At 41.2% G+C, this 21,563-nt stretch overlaps 1 protein-coding gene across 7 annotated transcripts in view; it reads right to left on the bottom strand.

Moving 5' to 3' along the window:
* The window catches only part of CAST (calpastatin), a 115,069-nt gene that overhangs the window by 1,306 nt on the left and 92,200 nt on the right, over window positions 1-21,563 (bottom strand). For all 7 annotated transcript variants that reach the window (XM_069962946.1, XM_069962944.1, XM_069962945.1 and 4 more), the window contains 22 exons: window positions 19,907-19,987; window positions 19,750-19,797; window positions 19,150-19,245; window positions 18,172-18,279; window positions 16,744-16,842; window positions 13,255-13,335; window positions 13,131-13,175; window positions 12,922-13,017; window positions 11,997-12,083; window positions 10,712-10,816; window positions 9,118-9,201; window positions 8,203-8,250; window positions 7,476-7,568; window positions 7,197-7,289; window positions 6,295-6,387; window positions 6,076-6,168; window positions 5,957-5,992; window positions 4,284-4,379; window positions 3,919-3,990; window positions 3,128-3,196; window positions 2,282-2,350; window positions 920-983 (listed from right to left, as the gene is read on the bottom strand). In XM_069962946.1, the coding sequence (XP_069819047.1) occupies window positions 927-983; window positions 2,282-2,350; window positions 3,128-3,196; window positions 3,919-3,990; window positions 4,284-4,379; window positions 5,957-5,992; window positions 6,076-6,168; window positions 6,295-6,387; window positions 7,197-7,289; window positions 7,476-7,568; window positions 8,203-8,250; window positions 9,118-9,201; window positions 10,712-10,816; window positions 11,997-12,083; window positions 12,922-13,017; window positions 13,131-13,175; window positions 13,255-13,335; window positions 16,744-16,842; window positions 18,172-18,279; window positions 19,150-19,245; window positions 19,750-19,797; window positions 19,907-19,987 (1,749 nt within the window). In that variant the 3' untranslated portion in view covers window positions 920-926. The remainder of the gene's footprint in view (window positions 1-919; window positions 984-2,281; window positions 2,351-3,127; window positions 3,197-3,918; window positions 3,991-4,283; window positions 4,380-5,956; window positions 5,993-6,075; window positions 6,169-6,294; window positions 6,388-7,196; window positions 7,290-7,475; window positions 7,569-8,202; window positions 8,251-9,117; window positions 9,202-10,711; window positions 10,817-11,996; window positions 12,084-12,921; window positions 13,018-13,130; window positions 13,176-13,254; window positions 13,336-16,743; window positions 16,843-18,171; window positions 18,280-19,149; window positions 19,246-19,749; window positions 19,798-19,906; window positions 19,988-21,563) is intronic.

Raw genomic sequence — 21,563 nt, 5'->3', positions numbered from 1 at the left:
TAGGACCCTAAAAGTGCAAACAGTAAGACATTTATCAAGACTGGCATACTCGTAGTTGGGCTTACAGCTGGTGTACCCAACAGAAAAGGTAAGAATCTGCACCTTCTCTGTGGCGTACGCCAGGGGTGGATTTTTGCCTAATGTGGCCCTAAATGTTTATGTGAATTACACACAGAAAAATCTATAAAGACAGCTCACCCAATAACTGTATGAAGCTCCACAGTCCAGATTGTTCTGGAAACAGATCCATGGTGCTGGTCCACTATATCATGTTGACAATTGCATTTTGGGAAGGAGAGAACTGTTTTCGCTTTCTCAAGATGTCTATGTGAATGAAGCTTTATACAGACTTACTGGAGGTCCTTGCAACAAGCAGTCATGACAGTCCCTATGAAATACTGTCCAGTTTGTCTAGTGGCATACCTACCATGGAGGCAGGGCACGTGGCTGTTAGAAGGCAAAATGGAACCAAATGGCCCCATCCCCCAATCTACTCAGTGGATCCTAATATGGGCTGCTGCCCGGGCCTATTGCCAGCCAAACTACTCCCATTATAGTCCACTGTGGCACTAGAAGGAAAATCCAGGACACTTGCCCCAAAACCCCTGGCCAGTGAGCACCACTTTTTTACGATCAAGTTCACATAGTCAGGATTCAAGCCAGGATTCCATATCCACATCCTGGCAGAATCCACTGACATTCTGCAAGTGACTTGGCTATTTTAAATCTCATTCCCTTGCTCTAGAAAAACAAAAACAAAACAGTGCAGCAGCTTTGCCTAAAGTTAACGTGACCTGTATGAACAAAACCTTTTTCTTTCATAAAAGCAGCGCATTCAGGGGAGTATATAGTGAAGTACTGTATGCCATGGTTTCTTCTTACTGATTTTGATGTAAATGTGAATACAGCACTGACTTACCGAAGGTCTAACTTTTGCCTGTCTTCTGAGCGCTAGGCTTTTCCAAGGTGCTTTGACTTGTAGGCTAGAACATGGACAGAGGTATATTGTTAAGAAGATACCTATATTTTTATAATAATTAGCTCTATAATATAATAGAATACATTTATCACACGGATAAAATATTTCCTTTGTTTATTTAGAATGTCTGAATCTGTATCTGTATAATTCTCAGTCATCTGTACCGCACAAAAAACATTCTGTATATTGGTGGTTTCATCTACCTCTACTGCGCCATTCAGTCTCATCCTGTGTGTTGTGTAATAGCTCAGACACCCAGTTCCTGCATGTGGCTCTCTAACTATAGACTACTGTAGAATACTGGCACACGGGATTTTCGATCATCACTAGAACTTGGGATTAATGTAAAAAGCATATAACACTAATGTAGAGTATATTCAGTACCATATTTGAGTCACTTGTGACCTACAATGGGTTGTGGATCACTGCCACAGAGATCTCTATGTACCTTTCCATCCTCAGGTGATCAGCACAGTGATAAATAATTGCATGAGGCCTGTATTGTGATGAGTGATTAAATATTCATCACAGTGTTCCTCTTTATGATGCTGGGCATGTCAGTGTTAAACCTGACACCACATGGGGACTTCCCAGCTGTCTACATTTAATATTAAAGACATTATTCAGATCTGTCAGTGAAGTTCACAATAACCCTGCTGCTACCTCTCAGGAGGCTGCCCGGGAACATGCGATTATACATATGCTGAGGGTTTAGCAAAAGTGTTTACTAACATCCCTAAGCCAAGTGGCCCCTACTCCCCTAAATTACATCAAAGTACCCCCAGGACTGTGATCATATTATCATGCAACTAGAAAAAAAGATTTTTGCAGATTTCTGCAGTGTGTACAGTAGAGGAGATATACAAAAAAAGCCTGGAGCCTAAGAGGGTGGCGAATGACACAGGATTACAAGGGGTATTCTCATCTCTAGGATCCTATGCTAGTAAATAGCACATGTAATTATATGCATATCCGCAAAGATTTATTTTTAATCACTTATGTGTTGTTGTTTTTTTTGCCATTATCAAGGATTAAAGATTTCATAGCAGGTGTAGCAGAGCTGGTTAGTCATCTGTTACAATGTTCATGACATCTTCCATTTTAAATCCACAGTTTAATGAAGGACATTTTACATAAAATATCTACGTCAGATATAAAGAGCCTTCATCTTATCTTAGATAACATAAAATTGGAAGAAGATGAAAAACATTAAGTGGCATTCCCTATTTCGTGTGGCCTACCATGGGTATTTGATGCTTTACATGAAAGCCGTAGTCAGAATACTCTAAATCTGGTTTATACCTTTGAGGAATCTGGAACCTTCCCTGCTGTCTCTGGTTTCTGGGCTGCGGGACTCTTCTCAACCTGGACCTGTAATAGAGATGAAAGATTATGCTGAGTGGAAATTTCTGAGTGGAATATCCACATTAAAGGGGTTATCCCGTGCTACAAAAACATGGCTGCTTTCTTCCAGAGACAGCCCCACTCTTGTCTTCAGCTTGGGCGGGGTTTTGCTGCTCAGTTCCATTGAAGTAAATGGAGCCTAATTGCAAACCGCACCTGAACTGGAGACAAGACTTGTGTTGTCTCTGGAAGAAAGTGGCCATGTTTTTGTAGCACTGGATAACCCCTTTAAATCCTCCTGGTGTTCACAGCATGAGGATAGTAAAGAGTGCCCTCTAGTGACATGGTGTGAACTTATTTATTGTAACCATTGTGGGGACGGAGATACTATTCTTGTAGTAGAAAATTTAATTATATGCATATTTGCAGCTTTTTGCCATTGTGAAGGACTTTAGATTTAATGGCTGGTGCAGCAGAGCCAGGGACACCTTCTATTTAAAGCGACGCTGTACCCACAATCTGACCCCCCCCCCTTGCCGAACGGCCCTCAGGACAGATCTTGGATTAAAAGCAGCTATCCGAAGGTACAAGCGGTTTGGGGGGGGGGGGGGTGTCAGATTGTGGGTACAGAGTCGCTTAAAAGTCCACAGTTTCAAGAAGGACATTTTACATAAAATATCTAGGTCAGACATAAAGAGTCCTTATCTTATCATACGTAAGATGATGAAAAACATTAAGTGACACCCCCTATTTTTGTGGCCTCCCATAGATAAAATCTTTTTATAAAATCTTTCTGGTTTATACCTTTGAGGAATCTGGAACTTTCCCTGCTGTCTCTGGTTTCTGGACTGAGGGACTCTTCTCAACCTGGACCTGCAATAGAGATGAAAGGTTATGCTGCTGACTGACCGTCTCAGCACATGTAGCCCACACCAGGCATGGATCCAAACTGTGTAACAAAAGTACTAATGAAATGTTATATCTTGAGCAAGAACTATACTTAGATCTAATAATCATAGAGGCCAGGACTTTCCAGCAACAGGGAGTTCATTACGTAGTCTAGAAACTAAACTACGTTAAGCCTTCCGTATACTGTCCATATACTGGGCATAATCCCTTATACTGGTTCAAAGAAGTCATTCACTATAGAGAATGAATGTGTGTGACTGCATTGTGTCAGATGTTTAACACTTCCTGTACTGAAATAGTGGATGTTATCCATTATGTATCCATAATAAAAAGCAGAGGAATTAATTCTACACCCTGTAATCTAGAATCAATGGGATGGGACAGTGCGAGATTATCAAACGGACAAAGAAGAAAGAACAGAAAGCATAGGGCTTCTTAAAAACCATCAGCAGGTGTGGCTGCATAGCTGGCCACTGAATATTATAAGATGACCATTTGGTTTTCACAAAAATCTGGGCTGTAACTTTATTGTAGCGGTCAGCAGGCATCACAGCAAACACAAATGACATATCCAAGTAAAGGATACTGTATGACTAGATGGTCACCCTCCTAACCATCATGACAAGGACCAGAATGTCAGCACTGCTCCATCTTCTGGAGATGTTGCTATATGCTATATGTTTTACCTTTGAAGCTTCTGGAGCCTTCCCTGATGCTTTAGATACTGGAGCACTACAGGAACTCTTCTCGCCCTTGTCCTGCAATACAGAAGGGATTCTCTTATTGTTTTGCTTGAAAGTCAGGATCTAGTTAAGATGTTACATAGTAATGCCCTACTTCCCAATGCAGTTGGCTAAGGGGAAACTATGCAATCTGGCACCCCACTATTAGTTCCCACAGCATTTTCAGATGGCCTCTGTGGCTACTAAGAGCCAGTCCTGTTTATATTATTACTACAGTTTCCCCAATGCATGACTTTTCCATGTCCATTATGTACTTGGGCTGGAATGAATCCTCTGTATCACATTTCCTGCATAGTGTTACTCTGTACCTTTGAAGAATTTTGTGTTTTGTCAGTTGAACTGGTTTCACAAGATGTAAAGCCACCGGAGAGCAGGTCGATAGCTGTGGCGTCATCCATAGAGGTCTACAAGAAAAATTACTAGTCTTAATACAGCAAGTCTGAAAATTATGTCTGTATCTTTGATATCACCTGTTTTTCTCAATATGCAATTTTACTACAAATTTCAGCATCAAATTAAAAAGCTCAGTAAAATCTAAAATCCACTGCTAGACACTACAGGCAGTAGATTACCTGCCATGGGAACGTCCTACATGTCTGACATCTGCCACAGGGTGCAAGCGGGAAGTCTCTTTAAACATCAGTCCATTGGTAGCCGGCAGGGGAGAAATTGATAACAAGTACTAATGGTGCGTTTACACAGACAGATTTATCTGACAGATCTTAAAAGCCAAAGACAGGAATGAACTATAAACATGGAACAGGTCATAAAGGAAAACTGAAATCTCTCCTCTTTTCAAACCCATTCCTGGCTTTGGTATCAAAAATCTGTCAGATAAATCTTTCTGTCTAAACGCACCATAACTTACCTCTCCCCGTGCCTTCGGTGAGCTACTGGGCTCCAGGATCTCCGCCACCGACACGTCACTACCTGGCTGATTGACTGATCGCTCAGCCAGTCAGTGACTGGGGCAGGACGCTGCTCCAGTCACTGATTGGCTGATCGGCCAGTACATCAGCTGGGACAGTACTCCCCCCCCCCCCCCCCCACCCTCCAGTGGCGTCACGAAAATGCCTTCCGGCAGGGGTCCTGAGGCCAGTCCCCCCACTGACCGCGGGCATGGGGAGAGTTAAGTTCAATTTCCCCCCTGCCTGATGCCAGTTTCTATAAATCGCTGGACTTCTCCTTTAAAAAGGTGCCCATACACTTTATAGTGATGTCACTATTGACTGCGGCACAGTCAGTAAAAGGTATATAAGGGCCTTCTTATTCACCACCACTAGGTGATGCCAGTGGGGAGAAGTGTTGGATGTACTAGAATTTTGAAGCATGATCTATTTGTTCTCAAAGCAATAAGCTGTCTGGCTGTGGCTTAGCCCTCCCCATAGAGCAGTACTTCTCAAACTGTGAGGCGGGCCTTTCCAGTGAGGCACCACCTAGATGCTGGTGAGGCACAGCTGGGGAGGCGGTATTCACAAAAGTGATTATAAGCTGCAGATTCCTTTCCCTGGCTGCAACAATCACTGGTTTAAGAACATTAATGTACTTATTTTAATGTTATACAGAGTTTAGGCTCTAAAGAAAGGGTAGACTGAGCAAAAGTTTTTATGTTTGCACGAACTTCATCCACAGATGGTGAGGTCCCAGCATCCTTTTGGTCATGATGGTGAGGCCCGGCATTACTTTGTTCTGCTGGGTGAGGACTGAATAGAGCCAACAGCTAAACGGGTATGGGCGCCTTAAAGCTGGATATTCTTTCATTAACTATTGGCCCTCTGTTATCTTTCATGACCTTCCCAGTATATATGACTATTTAGCATGGACGAATGTTCAGAATTTCAACTGGCCTGTCCTTTTGTTCACCAAAGCCAAGCCAAATGTTCATGTGTAACAATGGAATGGGAGAAACAGCTGAGGGCTATCACATATGTGTGGGCATCTTTACTGAACTTAATAAAAGGAAAGTTAATGTTTGCTTTACCTGTGGTTTTACTGTTTCTGGTTTTGCGGGTTTTCCCTGTAAGACATATAGATGGACAATAAATTTCAGCCATAAGCCAATACACACGTCAAAGGAAAACAGTCTATACAGAACGTTACCTGGTCTTTACCATCCAACAAGTGTCTATACTCAGGTGGGATTGTGTCATCTCGATCTCCGAGCCTATCGATGTGCTCTTCCTTGGCCCTCTCCTAAACATGGAGCAGACACTACACATCAATACCATTTCATATTCAAGACTCCTCATAACTTCTTTCATACTTTTTGTATCAAGAGCAGCTATAGAGATCTGATCGGAAGGTTACGGCTTTGCTCACCTTTACTACGTCTACCATAGGCTTGTTGTCATCTGGATCAGGCTGTCTTTCTCCCAGGGAACCTGACAGCAGATCTAAGGCATCATCGGGTATCTGCACAGCAGGACAGTATTAATTATTTATTGCATTTGTTTTCAATTTGAGCTAAAGTTTTCAGTTAAGGTTAGGTTTTTGCAAACTTGTGAACTTTGTGCCAAAGTCTGCGGGAAAAAAAATAATCAGAAAGTCTAGCAGGCATTTTTTTGCCACAAAAGTGATGCATAAGTAAACACTTTTTTTTATCCAGAGAAATTGGTTACCAGACACCAAATAAATAACAGCATGCGCCAGAAGGGGAGAGGCCCTCACTTTGTGGAAAACTCTAACCGCTACTTCAGCCCTTGAGGACCTATAGTATTCATGGATACACTTAAGGCCCTCATTCAAATTCAAAAAACGTCAGCTTTTAACTTTCCCCTGACATATGCAGGATCAGGCATGTATTTTAGGTGCTTGATCCTTTTGTTCTTCAAGAGATTGTCCTTGCTCTGTATGAGGGAATCAGGAGGGACAGTCGTTAGCTTTATAAATGTTTGGCGGAGAGCTATAGGATATGTATTATCACCTTTACACAAAGAGGTAGAAGCATAATAGGAACGGTTCTCTTTAACAGTTGCATGTTATGTACTGTGTTCTGATCCCTATGTAATAATTATATATATATATATATATATATATATATATATATATATATATATATATATATATATATATATATATATATATAATATATATGTGCTTCAGATGAGAAAGCTCCTTTAACTATAGAAGCCTTGGTATCATCATTTTACTTTTACTGTATGTATACAATTTATAGGACAAATTAAATAAATAAGAAAACTTCAATCCATTCAGGAGCTTACAGAGACAGTGGGTGCTGCTGCGAAGGACTGTTGTACTGCAGAAGCTTTGGAGCAGGACACAATTTCTTCAGATCCGGGTTTTCCAGCAGTCTTCTATAACAGAAAGTGGAAGAACTTTAGGAATTTGGTTTGGAGTCTGCAATGCCCCAAAGAAGAGAGATGTGCTGCACTAATAGAGGGAGTTCTTCTTCTGATTTAGTTTAGTATGCTCTAATAGGTGGTATAAAAAACAGTCACAGAAATTACATTACAAGACAGAAGAATATTTACAAAACTTACCGCAGAGGACTGTAATGGTGCACTCTGTGCGGGGACAGGTGTAGTGTCAAATCCTAACGTCAGAGCATCCAGGAGTTCATCCTCGCTCATTGCCTGCATGGCCATAGCAATATAATGTAATAAAAAGAAACCGAATTGAGCTCTAATGTTTGAATACAAGGCTAGAACTGATGTCTGTTATATGAGTGTGGCTGAAACGTGATCCTACAGCACAGTGTGCATGGGAAACAGTATCAGGTGCCCCGTGTCAGAGCCAGAGACAAAAAAGCTTCTGCCTAGCAACATAGACAAACAAACGCCTACCGCGGAGAAAACTGCCTACAATCCTAGCAAAAACAGGCACTGTGCTGCTCAGACTATGATGTACTATATATTCCACTACTGAAGGTTTAAAAAACTAAATATATGAGAGAAACACTAAACCTAATGTCTATCCTATGTATTGTCATTGTGCCGCTGAATACAATTTGTTGTCACCCTATTATCAGCCATGATCAATACTTTGACAAAAGAAAATGCCTGGAAACTGGATCCAGTCCTGGGAAACTTCTTCCAGTTTCCCAGGACTGGATCCAGCTTTTCCTGGCACCCAGAGCAGAGAGTTTAAAGGCAGGCGGCAGATCAGCAGATTGCCAAGACAGGGAAGTGATGCCCTTTATTATTACTGTAAATTCGCTCATCTCTATTTAGGGAACCAAATAAATTTTAAAAAATATAAATAGCTCACCTTTGGTTTTTCCTCGGGTTTTGGCAAAAGGGGCTTCCCATCTTTATCCTGTTATCAGAATATAAATATACATATTAGGTCTACCAACCCATCAGAAAGGATGCCTACCTGTACTGTGGCATACTGGTAGCGGGCCTATTCAGTTTAATGGACCAAACACAGCCAGCTACTGACTATGTTTGGTCCATTTCCTGGGGGCATTTATTAAGTCTGGCATTTTTTACGTCGGGCTTACAAATGTCCCTGCAGCTATGGAGCTCAGAGGATTTATGTAGAAGTGCACTGCCTCTACATAAATCCTGTGCACATAGAGCCTGTCCATGCGAATAAATTAAAACCTATGCCAGCTCAGGGCTGGCGTAAGTTTCACAGTCATTTTTCTTCCAGAAAGATGATAAATGCGGCGCATGCAGAGGCCACATCCCCTCAGCGTGCTGCTGCACCACCCTTTCCTTGCGTAACGCCCACCCCACTGGCGCAGATGGGCCCAGTGCGAATGAAATATTCGCAAATAGACCATTTGCGGATATTTTACGCCGATCGGGCCCAGCTCCGCCTAAAAAAGGCATTTTAGTCTTTTAATAAATTTCCCCCCTACTGTTTGGTGTTAGGGCCTGTTATCTGAAAACAGATATGAACAGAACCTTAGTATATCATGCTGATATGGTCATTTTGAGAGTGAAATGATAGTCGGCATATTTGTTTACACTATATCTATCTATATCATTATATATATATATATATATATATATATATATATATATATATATATATATATATATATATATATATATCCACTATTCTAGAATAGGTGTTCTAGATATCTGTTTATTCTGGTCTAAAAAGTATGACTACGTGCAGAATGATGCAGAATCTATACAGAGGTAGTGAATAGTAAAACAGCAGTCTGCCCACCTTGACATCCTTTAGTCTGTAATCAGGGGGGATAGTTTCTTCATCCTCACCAAGTTTTTCCCTATTTTCTTTGCCAGTTTTTTCCTGAAACAAAAGGCTGTAATGTTGCTTTGCTTGACAATAAACACATTATATTGAGTGTATTATGCTAAGGTATTGTGATATTGTTGTGTGTGGTTCAGATACAGAATATCACACATACAGTACTACCGGTTTATTTTATATAGAGAGACTCAAAGATCTTCTCCCTCACTGATGCCCTATAAATGTATGCTAATAAAAAAAAAATGCGGCATGCTTTACTGTGCAAGGACATACAGTGGCTGCACATGTGGTTTTGTCATGTGTATGAGCCCTTATCATTACACAACACATAGGAGCATAATATTGTCACATAAAAACTATGTAGTGGCTATATAAAGGTTGGTTCCTAACTCAACAAGTGGATAGGTGCCTGGAATATGCCCTTCAAGGGGTACTCCTGGCTGGAGGAGTCTTTATAGTATTGTCGGGGAGGGGTGAGGTGGATGCAGACAATGTCCACTTACCTCCCCAGGTCAAGCACTGGGGCTGCTCTGGTTCTCCGGTTTCCGTCTGCTCACATGTCAGAGGGAACCAGAGACGTGAGGTGGCCCTCTCAGCCATTCAGCAGCAGAGGCAGGACCCCGCTACAGCCGCTGAGCAAATCTGCCAACATCACTTCTGAGATGTGAGCGGCCAGAGATCAGGGAACTGGAGCAGCGTGTTGTAGGCTCCAGCACTGGAGCCAGGGAGGTAAGTGGACGTTATTGTCTGCATCCACCTCCTCCCTGGCGATACTAAAAAAACACCTCTCATCTGAAGTACCGCTTTGAAGAAAACCTGACTTGTCTGTGTTACTAAATCCTTGTGTTCCCCATGAAATTACATTTCTGGAACATCTTATCTCACAGCTCTGTAATGTGCTATTTCTCTGTTGTTACTAGAAATGTATGAATAAATATCTAACTGGGTGTTACCAGTTGGGGGGGGTGTCCCTACACAGTTTGGCACTGTCAGCTCTGACTGGATAATGTGGGACAGTGTAGGGACAAAACTCATATTGGTAACACCCAACTGGTTATGAAGTTATAGATTTCTAGTAAGAATAACTGAGAAACAGCACATCAAAGAGATATAAAAATAGGTGACCCAGAATTGGTATTTCATAGGCATTGCATGTATTTGCTAAATAGACAGGCCAGGAGTGGTGTCAGCTCCTCTTTAAATTATAGGTCTATTAAAAGGTTGTAAGACACAATGCAGGTTGCAGTCTTGACACAATGCAGTAACTAAATCTGAAGCAATGGAAGGTTTACCTGGAAACTACTGCATTATGTGTGTTCTAGTTACAGGTTACATTAGCTCAGGTGCATTCTGTAAATGTTATACGCAGTGTGATAGGAAGTCTGTATCTGCACTGCCTGTAAGGTGATAGCAAATGGGCCATTGCCAACCTCCTCCTCATCCATCTTCTGAATTTCATATAAAATACTGAAGTGCCACAGACTACTGTTTATTTATACTTGTTAGAGAATAAAATCAGCTATATGTTTCTTTCCAGAATCAAAATTACCTTAACTTTATCTGCAACCGGTTTCTTGTCTTTTGGGTCTTTTTTCCTAGTGTCCAATGTGCCAGCCAGGGCATCCAGTGGGTCGACTTTGCCTGCAGGCGCTTTCTACAACCAAAAAAAAAAGAACACAGATGAGTGATACGTTTCCCTATACAAAAGCTCATTTAATATTTAATGCCATTGATGCTGAGCACAGGCTGCTCCTTTGGTTCCTACGTTACAGTACCTATTCACTGCAGTACCCCCATATGAGAAGCCCCCTTCAGACTCTTAAAGGAGAAGTCCGACAAAATTTTTTTATTAAAGTATTGTATTGCCCCCCAAAAGTTATACAAATCACCAATATACAATTATTACAGGAAATGCTTATAAAGTGCTTTTTTCCCTGCACTTACTACTGCATCAAGCCTTTACTTCCTGCATAACATGGTAATGTCACTTCCTGGATAACATGGTGATGTCACGACCGGACTCCTAGAGCTGTGCGGGCTGTGGCTGCTGGAGAGGATGATGGCAGAGGGACACAGGGCACTGGAGGGACACTGTGCATCCCTCTGCCATCATCCTCTCCAGCAGCCACAGCCCGCACAGCTCTGGGAGTCGGCACGTGACATCACCATGTTATCCAGGAAATGACATCACCATGTTATCCAGGAAGTGAAGCCTTGATGCAGTAGTAAGTGCAGGGAAAAAAAGCACTTTATAAGCATTTCCTTTAATAAGTGTATATAAGTTATTTGTATAACATTTGGGGGGCAATATGATACTTTAATCATTTTTTTTGCTGGACTTCTCCTTGTAGGCCCACTAACACTAAACGATTATAGTCCGTTTTGGCCTATTCGGCAAATAATAAAGACAACGATCAGGTGATCGTGACTTTAGGTCCTGACCTAATATCATTGGCTGCCGACCACACATCGCTACGTGCAATAGTGATGCGCGGCAGATGTCTGAATCTGTAAAGAAAATAATAAAGTTTATACATTACCTACAAGCTGCTTAGCCAATCACTAGCCGGGATGGGACCGCCACAGCAAGTGATTGGCTGAGCAGCCTGTCACTACAGAGATCGGCTCTGGGGAGTAGGCAACAGGCAGAGGTAATGTATGAACCACATGGAGCCAATAGCCCATATAACTGTATTTCTCCTACTGGTATAATTTGGGATCACTGGGCCAAAGCACATACTGTATAGTAAGAAACCACATGCTATCCCCAAGCAAAACAAAATTAATCACTGCCTAACAATAATAACAACCAGTCTCAAGCAGATTTCACTTACAGAAGGAGCAGGAGCAGCTTGGAGAGCTGAGGAGGAGGAAGCACTAACTACTACTTCAGATTCTAACTTTTTCCCTGCAGGAGTGTCCTGAAATGACGAAAATAGCAAAAATTTTATTTAATTCAACATCAAAAGACATACTGTTCTTTAACAATGAAACAAAGAGTGAGGCGGTCGGCACTATTAGCATAGGTGAAGCTGTTAGCGGCACAAGGAAGGTAACTCAGGAGAGACTTGCATAAGTGGTGCTACCATGGATTGAATCTGAATCCTTAATAAAAGCTACACAATCGCATAATGGTGAGTGCACCTTGCTGCCTTCTTTTTTACATGTCAATACTGTTCTTTAAAGTGTCACTCTTGTTATAATTTTCAAAATCTAAATCAACAGTAGATGTGATATAAAGTAAGCTTGCAATTTACATTCATTATTTTTTTTGTTAGTTATCATGGAAAACACGGCACTTCCTGTTCCCTGTTTTTTTCTCAAAAAACAGGAAGTCCTGTGTATCCCAGGTCATCTGAGCGCTCATAGAGAAGGCAATCATGTGATTGTTGGACACATTGAGCCGTGACTCTCTGTACTGGCCGGAATTCCTGTGTTTAGTCTGTTTTTTTCCCACCAGCACAAGACTAAAAATCTGCCTTCAAGAGACTGGACCTGGATTTCTGGTAAGTTCAGCTTTGTTTTACAGCATGATAAAAAAAAAAAAAAAAATTTATATTGCAAACTTGCTTTATTTTACATCTACTGTTGATTTAGATTTTGAAAGTTATAATGACAGTGACACTTTAAGGTACAGGTAATTCTCACTTTTTTTAACTATAACACAACAATCTATTACAAAACTGGGAAATTGCAGCTCTGCATCCACATTTGGATTATATTGACTTATTTTTTCATATATAAACTACAGACACTTACTTTGGGTTTGACAGGAGGCGTCTGCTGTGCCACTGGGGGCTCGGGACATGAAAACTCTTTATCAAATGCAGCCGCCAACTCACTATCAGTCATGGGCTAAAATCAATAGAAAAATCAATCACAATGAGGGATTTGGCAATCATAAATGTGTAAATTAAGCTCTATAGCCTCACACTAATATTTCTTAACTGAGGAATAGAAGCGCATACCTTATCTTCAGGAGTTTGGGGTACTGGCTTCCCATCAGATTTTCCCTAAAGAACACAAGAAAGTTAAGAAGAGCTGACAATCACAATGAATTACTGCGTCTACTGTGCCAGGCTTCACACTTACATCTAGGAGGTGTCTGTATGCAGGAGGGATTGAACTTTCTCTTTTTCCAAGCTCCTCAATATAAGTGGCTGTACGTGTTTCCTATAAAAGAGGCCAAATATACAATAAATACATATGCATGTAAATAGATAGTTTATATACAGTAGCATACAGAAATGGATTATACTATAAATGAGCCATGAGTAAGGACGTTCTGTCCAAAACGCGTCAGGTATTTTTCTAGTGAACATCGATGTTTTTTAAGAATATTTTTTAACATGTTCTAATAAAGATTTTGGATTTTTACTAACTTTGGAGCTGGAGAATATCCTTTATTACATTGCCATACAATAAATGATGCACACAATTCTAGCTTTGTAGGAGCATTGCATACAACTGATAGGCCTTATATTTGTATACAGAAATACTGTATATGAGGGGGCCCTCTGGTCAGAATTTCGCTTCTATTAGACACGGAAGGATTAGAGGGCATATATCACATGTGGCCATGGCTATTCTGCTGCAATACCACACAGCCATTAAAAAACTGTGTGCAAATGAAGTTAAAGGGGTTGTGTCATGAATCAAAGAACACAATATGTATATATGTATATATATATATATATATATATATATATATATATATATATATATATATATATATATATATATATATATATATTACACTCACCGGACACTTTATTAGGTACACCTGTCCAACTGCACGTTACCACTTAATTTCTAATCAGCCAATCACATGCGGCAACTCGTTTAGGCATGTAGACATGGTCAAGACAATCTCCTGCAGTTCAAACCGAGCATCAGTATGGGGAAGAAAGGTGATTTGAGTGCCTTTGAACGTGGCATGGTTGTTGGTGCCAGAAGGGCTGGTCTGAGTATTTCAGAAACTGCTGATCTACTGGGATTTTAACGCACAACCATCTCTAGGGTTTACAGAAAATGGTCCGAAAAAGAAAAAACATCCAGTGAGCGGCAGTTCTGTGGGCGGAAATGCCTTGTTGATGCCAGAGGTCAGAAAAGAATGGGCAGACTGGTTTGAGCTGATAGAAAGGCAACAGTGACTCAAATAGCCAACCGTTACAACCAAGGTAGGCAGAAGAGCATCTCTGAACGCACAGTACCTCCAATTTTGAGGCAGATGGGCTACAGCAGCAGAAGACCACACCGGGTGCCACTCCTTTCAGCTAAGAACAGGAAACTGAGGCTACAATTTGCACAAGCTCATCGAAATTGGACAGTAGAAGATTGGAAAAACGTTGCCTGGTCTGAGGAGTCTCGATTTCTGCTGCGACATTCGGATGGTAGGGTCAGAATTTGTCAACAACATGAAAGCATGGATCCATCCTGCCTTGTATCAACGGTTCAGGCTGGTGGTGGTGGTGTCATGGTGTGGGGAATATTTTCTTGGCACTCTTTGGGCCCCTTGGTACCAATTGAGCATCGTTGCAACGCCACAGCCTACCTGAGTAGTGTTGCTGACCATGTCCATCCCTTTATGACCACAATGTACCCAACATCTGATGGCTACTTTCAGCAGGATAATGCGCCATGTCATAAAGCTAGAATCATCTCAGACTGGTTTCTTGACCATGACAATGAGTTCACTGTACTCAAATGGCCTCCACAGTCACCAGATCTCAATCCAATAGAGCATCTTTGGGATGTGGTGGAACGGGAGATTCGCATCATGGATGTGCAGCTGACAAATCTGCGGCAACTGTGTGATGCCATCATGTCAATATGGACCAAAATCTCTGAGGAATGCTTCCAGCACCTTGTTGTATCTATGCCACGAAGAATTGAGGCAGTTCTGAAGGCAAAAGGGGGTCCAACCCGTTACTAGCATGGTGTACCTAATAAAGTGGCCGGTGAGTGTATATATGAATAATTTGCCGTTTTTAGCGTAAAAGTTTACATCACTGTACCATTTTTTCCCCTTATGCATCTGACTACTTCCTGGTTTCCTCCCTGAACTGTGACCCTGCTGTTGCCATGCAACAGAGGGCCCATACTCTAACATACCTAGGGTACCCATGTTATTTTTCGCTGGTGAGATAACATATCACAAAGTACAAGCATCTTTTTACCGCTGTTTAAAAGCCTTATTTTAGATGTTCACTGGCAACGATCTGTAATGTCAGGGGGTCCACTGAGTTTAACTCTTTCAGGACCGGGCTAATTTTGGCCGTAAGGACTAGAGCCCATTGTTTAAATCTGACCTGTCTCACTGTATGCGGTTATAGCTCCATGATGCTTTAACTTATCCAAGCAATTCTGAGTTTGTATCTTTGCGATCATTGTACTTTAGGTGGTACTTTTGTACCATTACTTGTACTTTTGGTGGTAAATTGTGGCCGATATCCTTACAATTTTCTTGTGAAAAATGCCCTTATTTAAAGGGGTTATCCAGGATGAGAAAAACATGGTTGCTTTCTTCCAGAAGCAGCAACACTCTTGTCTCCAGTTTGGGTGGAGTTTTGCAACCCATTTCTATTAAAGTGAATGGGGCTGAACTGCAAACCACACCTGGACCTAGTACAGGAGAAGGGCTATTTCTGGGAGAAAGCAGACATGTTTTTCTAATCCTGGATAGACTCTTTAATTAAAAAATTGCAAAACATTTTTTCTAACTTTGAATTTCCTGCAATTAATGTGCAGGTTAAATCATGTGATATATTTATTTTTTGCCAGTTTTGTTATGCATGCGGCAATCCCAAATATAGTATGTGGTTTTTTTTTTACTACATTTATTATTTGCATTGGGGAACATGGGGATTGTGTTTATTTCATTTTTTTTATTTTATTTTACATCTTATTTTACTGTCGCACTAAGGGAATTAACCATCTGATTGTCTGATTAGATATATGATACACTGCAGAGCCGATTTGCACTGCAGTGTATTATGCCTATACTATGCATTATGTGCCTGTTTCATCCATGGATGTGTTGGCACGTCCATATGCAGGATGTGGAGGTTAAAATATACATATGGTCATATACTTGAAGGTGTTAATGGATCGAAAATAGTCATTAGTGCAGCAGGCCACCCTTTTGGAGTCCTAAAAGCTGGCCACATGCAGGATATTGTAGTCACTTATAGTTATATTCAGTGCACTAAATCCAATGGACCAGGTGGCTGTACAACACGGTATATGTTAGCATTCTTTTTTGCCATAGTATATCAGAAACGTACTGTCAAATTGTAATGTGAGCAGCTCCTTACAATAAGATCCATTTACAAAAGCCTCCACTGATAGCATGGACATATATCCCGCTGCCTGTTCCTGATAGAACAGTCTTTAAATGAATATAAAAACAATAAGAAAACATAATTTGAGAACTATCTTGATGGTTATACCAGTCATTTCTCTGTGTATATCCATTGCCTATTTGTTTTATAATTTGGACACCATGCTAAACCTCAGGGCACATGCTATAACGCCATGTCACTATATGTAAATGGATGAAATAAAGGTATATGGCATTACCGTCACTTCTGGACCTGTGTATACGGGAGATTCTGGAACACTGAACTCTGGGCCTTCTAAAGTACCCATTAATTCATCTAAAGCACTCTCCATACCAGCCTAAACAAGGAAAGACAAAAATAAAGTACAAATAAAAATATATAAACTGAGACATTTACCATATGTAAAAACATATGATAATTTGACTTTAATGTTATACCTTGACCTGTTCATAGTTTATACACAATGGGGAAGATTTATCAAACATGGTATAAAGTGAAACTGGCTCAGTTGTCCCTAGCAACCAATCAGATTCCACCTTTCATTTTCAAAAGAGTCTGTGAGGAATGAAAGGTGGAATCTGATTGGTGGCTAGGGGCAGCTGAGCCAGTTTCACTTTACACCATCTTTGATAAATCTCCCCCAATATGTTAAACTTGTAAATGACAAACATGGTTACCCGTTTAGGATATATGTTGTATGGATCCTTTATATCCCATAACCCATAAACTTCAAAGGAGAATTCCGGCCACTTGCAAGATCTCACAGCCGCCAGGGGCAGGGGAGAACATAGTCAACCTCTGCCTGTGTTGACAATGCGCCATTTGACAGTTACCGGGATATTTTTCCATGAGTTCCGATGACGTCACGACTCGGGAAAAAATGCCCGCCCTGGCTGATGGATTGTGTGCTCGGCATCCCATCCCAGTCACTGACTGGCTGAAGGGGCTGTCCATCAACTGGGCTGTGACGTTGGCCCAGAAGGGGTCTCGGAGTGGCGATCCAGCACTGGAGAGGCGAGTTGGGATAAGTTGTTTTGTCCCCCCTGCAATTTGAATTTTTTTTTCATGGCCGAAATACTCCTTTAAGGGCCTCTCCATGTATCTACTATTCTACACAGAGACACAAACAGGATTTTTTTAAATCACTAGTTCTGCAGGGCATTGCAATATAAACATAGTAGGGTGCTCCACTGTATGTTATGGGACAGAGGTATAGGCTATGACCATTTTAACAGAAAATCAAGAGTATCATAGATTACTGCACTGCCATCAGCATCCGCAGAGTTATGTTCAGCCAAGTCATGCATCTTAGTGGAAGAACAGCTTATCACCTATCCCCAGGATAACTTCTACAATGTACACCTGATCTGACCTGGAGTTATACATACAAAAACGATATTTGACAACTGCCACAAGGAGAAATAATGGCCAGATTTATATGTTTTCTTCTCAAGATCTACTGCAATGATCTGAATACCTTTCTAAAAATGTGTTATTACATGTCAGTTGTATGGTGCACTGCCTATTGATAATACAAACTATGCATCACAAACCAGTTAGGTAACTTCTGTAACGTACAATAGAGGAAAGAAGATTACTGGTAATAACAACAAAACTACATGTGCACATAACACATAGAATACAATCTATCCCGGAGTATACATACAGAGGGTGCTGCAGTGGACTGAGCAGATGGTGCTGCGGCAGACTGAACAGATGATGCGGCTGATGGCACTACAACATCAGACTTAGCTTGTTTATCTTGTGCAGCATCCTGAAATGAGATAAATATAAGGGTTTAGGGTAAAAGACACTTATAGAAATATCAGTGCTTTATACTAACCGATCCCTATATAGTCAGACAGAAAAGAACGGTAGAATAGAGCAGTGGAAAAAGCTGGAAACAGATTTAAAAAAAAAAAAAAAAAAAAAAAAAAAAAACGGACTGCAAAAAAAGCAGTGTGAACCCAGCCTTAAGCTGACCCTACACATAAGACGGTATACCATAGTTCATTCAGCCAACAGGTGTCTCCCCTGATCCTCTATACACATGCATGCTCGGCTTTTAGAAGGTACATGTGTTCTAATGGGGAGGAAGGAAAACGACTCCCAGACACCTGTTGTGGCAGCTTGTCACCCAAGATCAAAGTGACTGGGCAGTAATAGAACTGGCAGAAATCTGTATTGCCTATGTGCCTAACACTGATGTCAATGTGAGAAAACAAAAGAGCATTTGGATCTTTTTATACAAGTAAGGCTGGATGAATGCTGGGTGTTTGACTCCCTGAGTGTTGGAACAAAGGCTCTGAAGGTTACCTATCAATGGCACCCCTAAGGCTTGTATGGTATCCTTCTGACAAGGGCACTTTTTAAGGTAAAACAGGCCCCCACTGCGGACTCCGCTTGGAATCCCGCCTGCCTCAGTGTGCTAATGAGATGCCTCGCGCGCCACCGCTCTCCGCTCAAAGAGCTGACATGTGACTTTTTTGAGCGGAGGTGCGCAAGGCAAGCGGGATTCCATGAGGAGTCTGCGGCGAGGGCTCCGCTGCAGAATTCCACCTGTTTCACTCAGTGTGAATGTATCCTTAGGATAAAAACCATGTTGAGAGGTATGTACTATGCAAAATAAACTGAGATCACTCACCTTAGGACGAAAAGCAGGAGTTGTTTGGGCAGCAGGAGAGAGGCAGATTTCAAAATCTTTTGAGAATTCATCTACTAGACTGGCATCGCTCAATGGCTGCAGAGAAAAAAAAACACAATATAGGCCAATTAATTTTAAGGGATTTTTATCAAAGATGTTTTCATCTTTTATCTTTACTACTTTGCTGTATGTAAAATATTGATGCTTTGTGGTATGATTTGCCTAGCTACAGCGCCACCTATTGGCAGTTTTATGAACTAAAGCTTTTTAATTACTAAATGATGAAGTACCTGTTTGGAGCAACAAAGCTATATATTTTTACCAGCAGTGCTTCCTTTTTCGCAGTGCTTTATACTTTTAATCATGTGCCCTACAAAAGTACTCAGTCTATTTAATATCAGTCTGACAGGTTACTTTCTGGTAAAAACAAGGACATAGTTTAAGTTTGTCATGATTCATATTTGGGGATTCTATACACTTACATTGCTGGGATTTACACCCTTGTAAGGAAAACAATTCCAATAATAACACTGTATGGGGGAAATGCTATCTGTCCTATTGCTTATGATAATACTACAGACACTGTTGTGGATTCCTTACCGGCTGTGGTTCAACTGGAGGTGGTGCAGGTTTACCATGATCCTTTCCCTACAAATGTAATGCATTTGCACTTTATTAGCAATAGCAACACCTCTGCTTGTTACAGCATAATGATATTTGTTACATAAAAATTATAGTCAATACAGCGTATACTCACATCTAGCAGGTGTCTGTATTCTGGGGGGATTGTGTGGTCCCTCTTACCAAGCTCTTCTACATATGTTTGTGTTATGTTTTCCTGATAAAAAGGACAAGAAAATATTAGTGTGACTACCAGTATCTTATATCTAGTATATACATGAAATGCACAGAACCTGTCACAGGAGGTTTTCTATAAAACACTTGAATGATAATCAGATGATATAAGCCTTGGCCCAGTTCTACTCCATTTGGGTTAGCACCTTAAAGGGGTTATCCAGTGCTACAAAAACTTGGCCACTTTCTTTCAGAGAACACGACTCTTGTCTCCAGTTCAGATGCAGTTTGCAATTAAGCTCCATTCACTTCAATGAAAATGAGCAGCAAAAACCTACACCCAAGCTGGAGACAAGAGTGGGGCTGTCTCTGGAAGAAAGTGGCCATGTTTTTGTAGTGCTGGATAACCCCTTTAACTTTTCAGAAGCTAGTGGTAATACTAGCACTCTCTTGTGACAGATTTGCTGCAGTTCCCTGTGGCTGTTATGATGGCAAGTGCACAGACATCTGCAATTCCCATTCCGATAAATGGGACAATCAAAGTTCTGCAACAAATCTGCTGCATGTAATTATATATATCCTATATATCCTAATACACGGAACTTACTGACAGAATAATATCTGACTCATGGTAAGATTCTAATTCTAAGCTGGCAACCAATATTGTGGCAGTTCCTGATACTACTTACAGTACACACTTTTCATCTTTCTTGAACTAATCTATAGACTCTTGTCTGTTTGGGGCCTTATATCTCCCAAGGAAAGAAAAAAAAAAAGGTGTACTCCCCTCCAGCTCACTGCTGACGCCCAGAATCCTACAGTACCTGAAGCGCTGCAATGGCATCCCCATACATAAACAGTAAGGCCATGTTCACACAACGTAAATTCTGTACTAATCACGGCCATTGTTGCAACGGCTGTGATTGGTACAGAACCTACGCTGTGCTGCAGGCCGAGGGGATCCCGGCCTTAGCGTATACATAGGGTATACACTCCAGCCTGGTTTCCTAGCTGTGCCGTAAACTTCATTGAATAGCGGCAGCAGAAAACCCTGTCAGTTCACACAATAGAGCGAGCGGCTCCGGCCGCAAGCTCCATAGTGTGCAGTGGGGGGTTCTGATGCGGGCGGCCATGCAGTATCGGCCGGGATGATCTTTTCTGAGGGTCACGGAACGGCCGGTCTCATAATACGTGTGAACATAGCCTAATGCTGCAACCAAATACTGATTTCAGGCTTCTCTTCCGGTATACACTGCACATGATTGTGCAGTATCAGTAACTGTTTGCAGCATCATATACACATATATGGGGATTTCATTGCACCACCAGCACTTGGCAGCAGTGGCGCTGGGGCTGTGGTGTGCTGGGCTGAATGAATATGGTTTGTTTTTTCTTAAAATGTTATCTTTTCCCCCTACCTAACCCCATTAACTTTCTACATAATAGTACAACTAAAGCCTAAAAAGAGTTTTCCTGAATAATATTCCTTTTAATGTATAGGAAGGCAGGCTACTTGTCACAGCATAAACTGCAACATGGTCAAAAGATTTAGTGCAAGAAAGTATGTGTTCACAGTGGTACTTACTAATAGGTAGCAAGGGAATGCTCAGTATGAGTGC

The sequence above is a fragment of the Dendropsophus ebraccatus genome, chromosome 3 (genome assembly GCF_027789765.1).
Source record: "Dendropsophus ebraccatus isolate aDenEbr1 chromosome 3, aDenEbr1.pat, whole genome shotgun sequence".
In the NCBI taxonomy this organism is placed as follows: Eukaryota; Metazoa; Chordata; class Amphibia; order Anura; family Hylidae; genus Dendropsophus; species Dendropsophus ebraccatus.
Note: the sequence above shows the minus strand (reverse complement) of the source record. Positions and strands in the feature narration are given on the sequence as shown.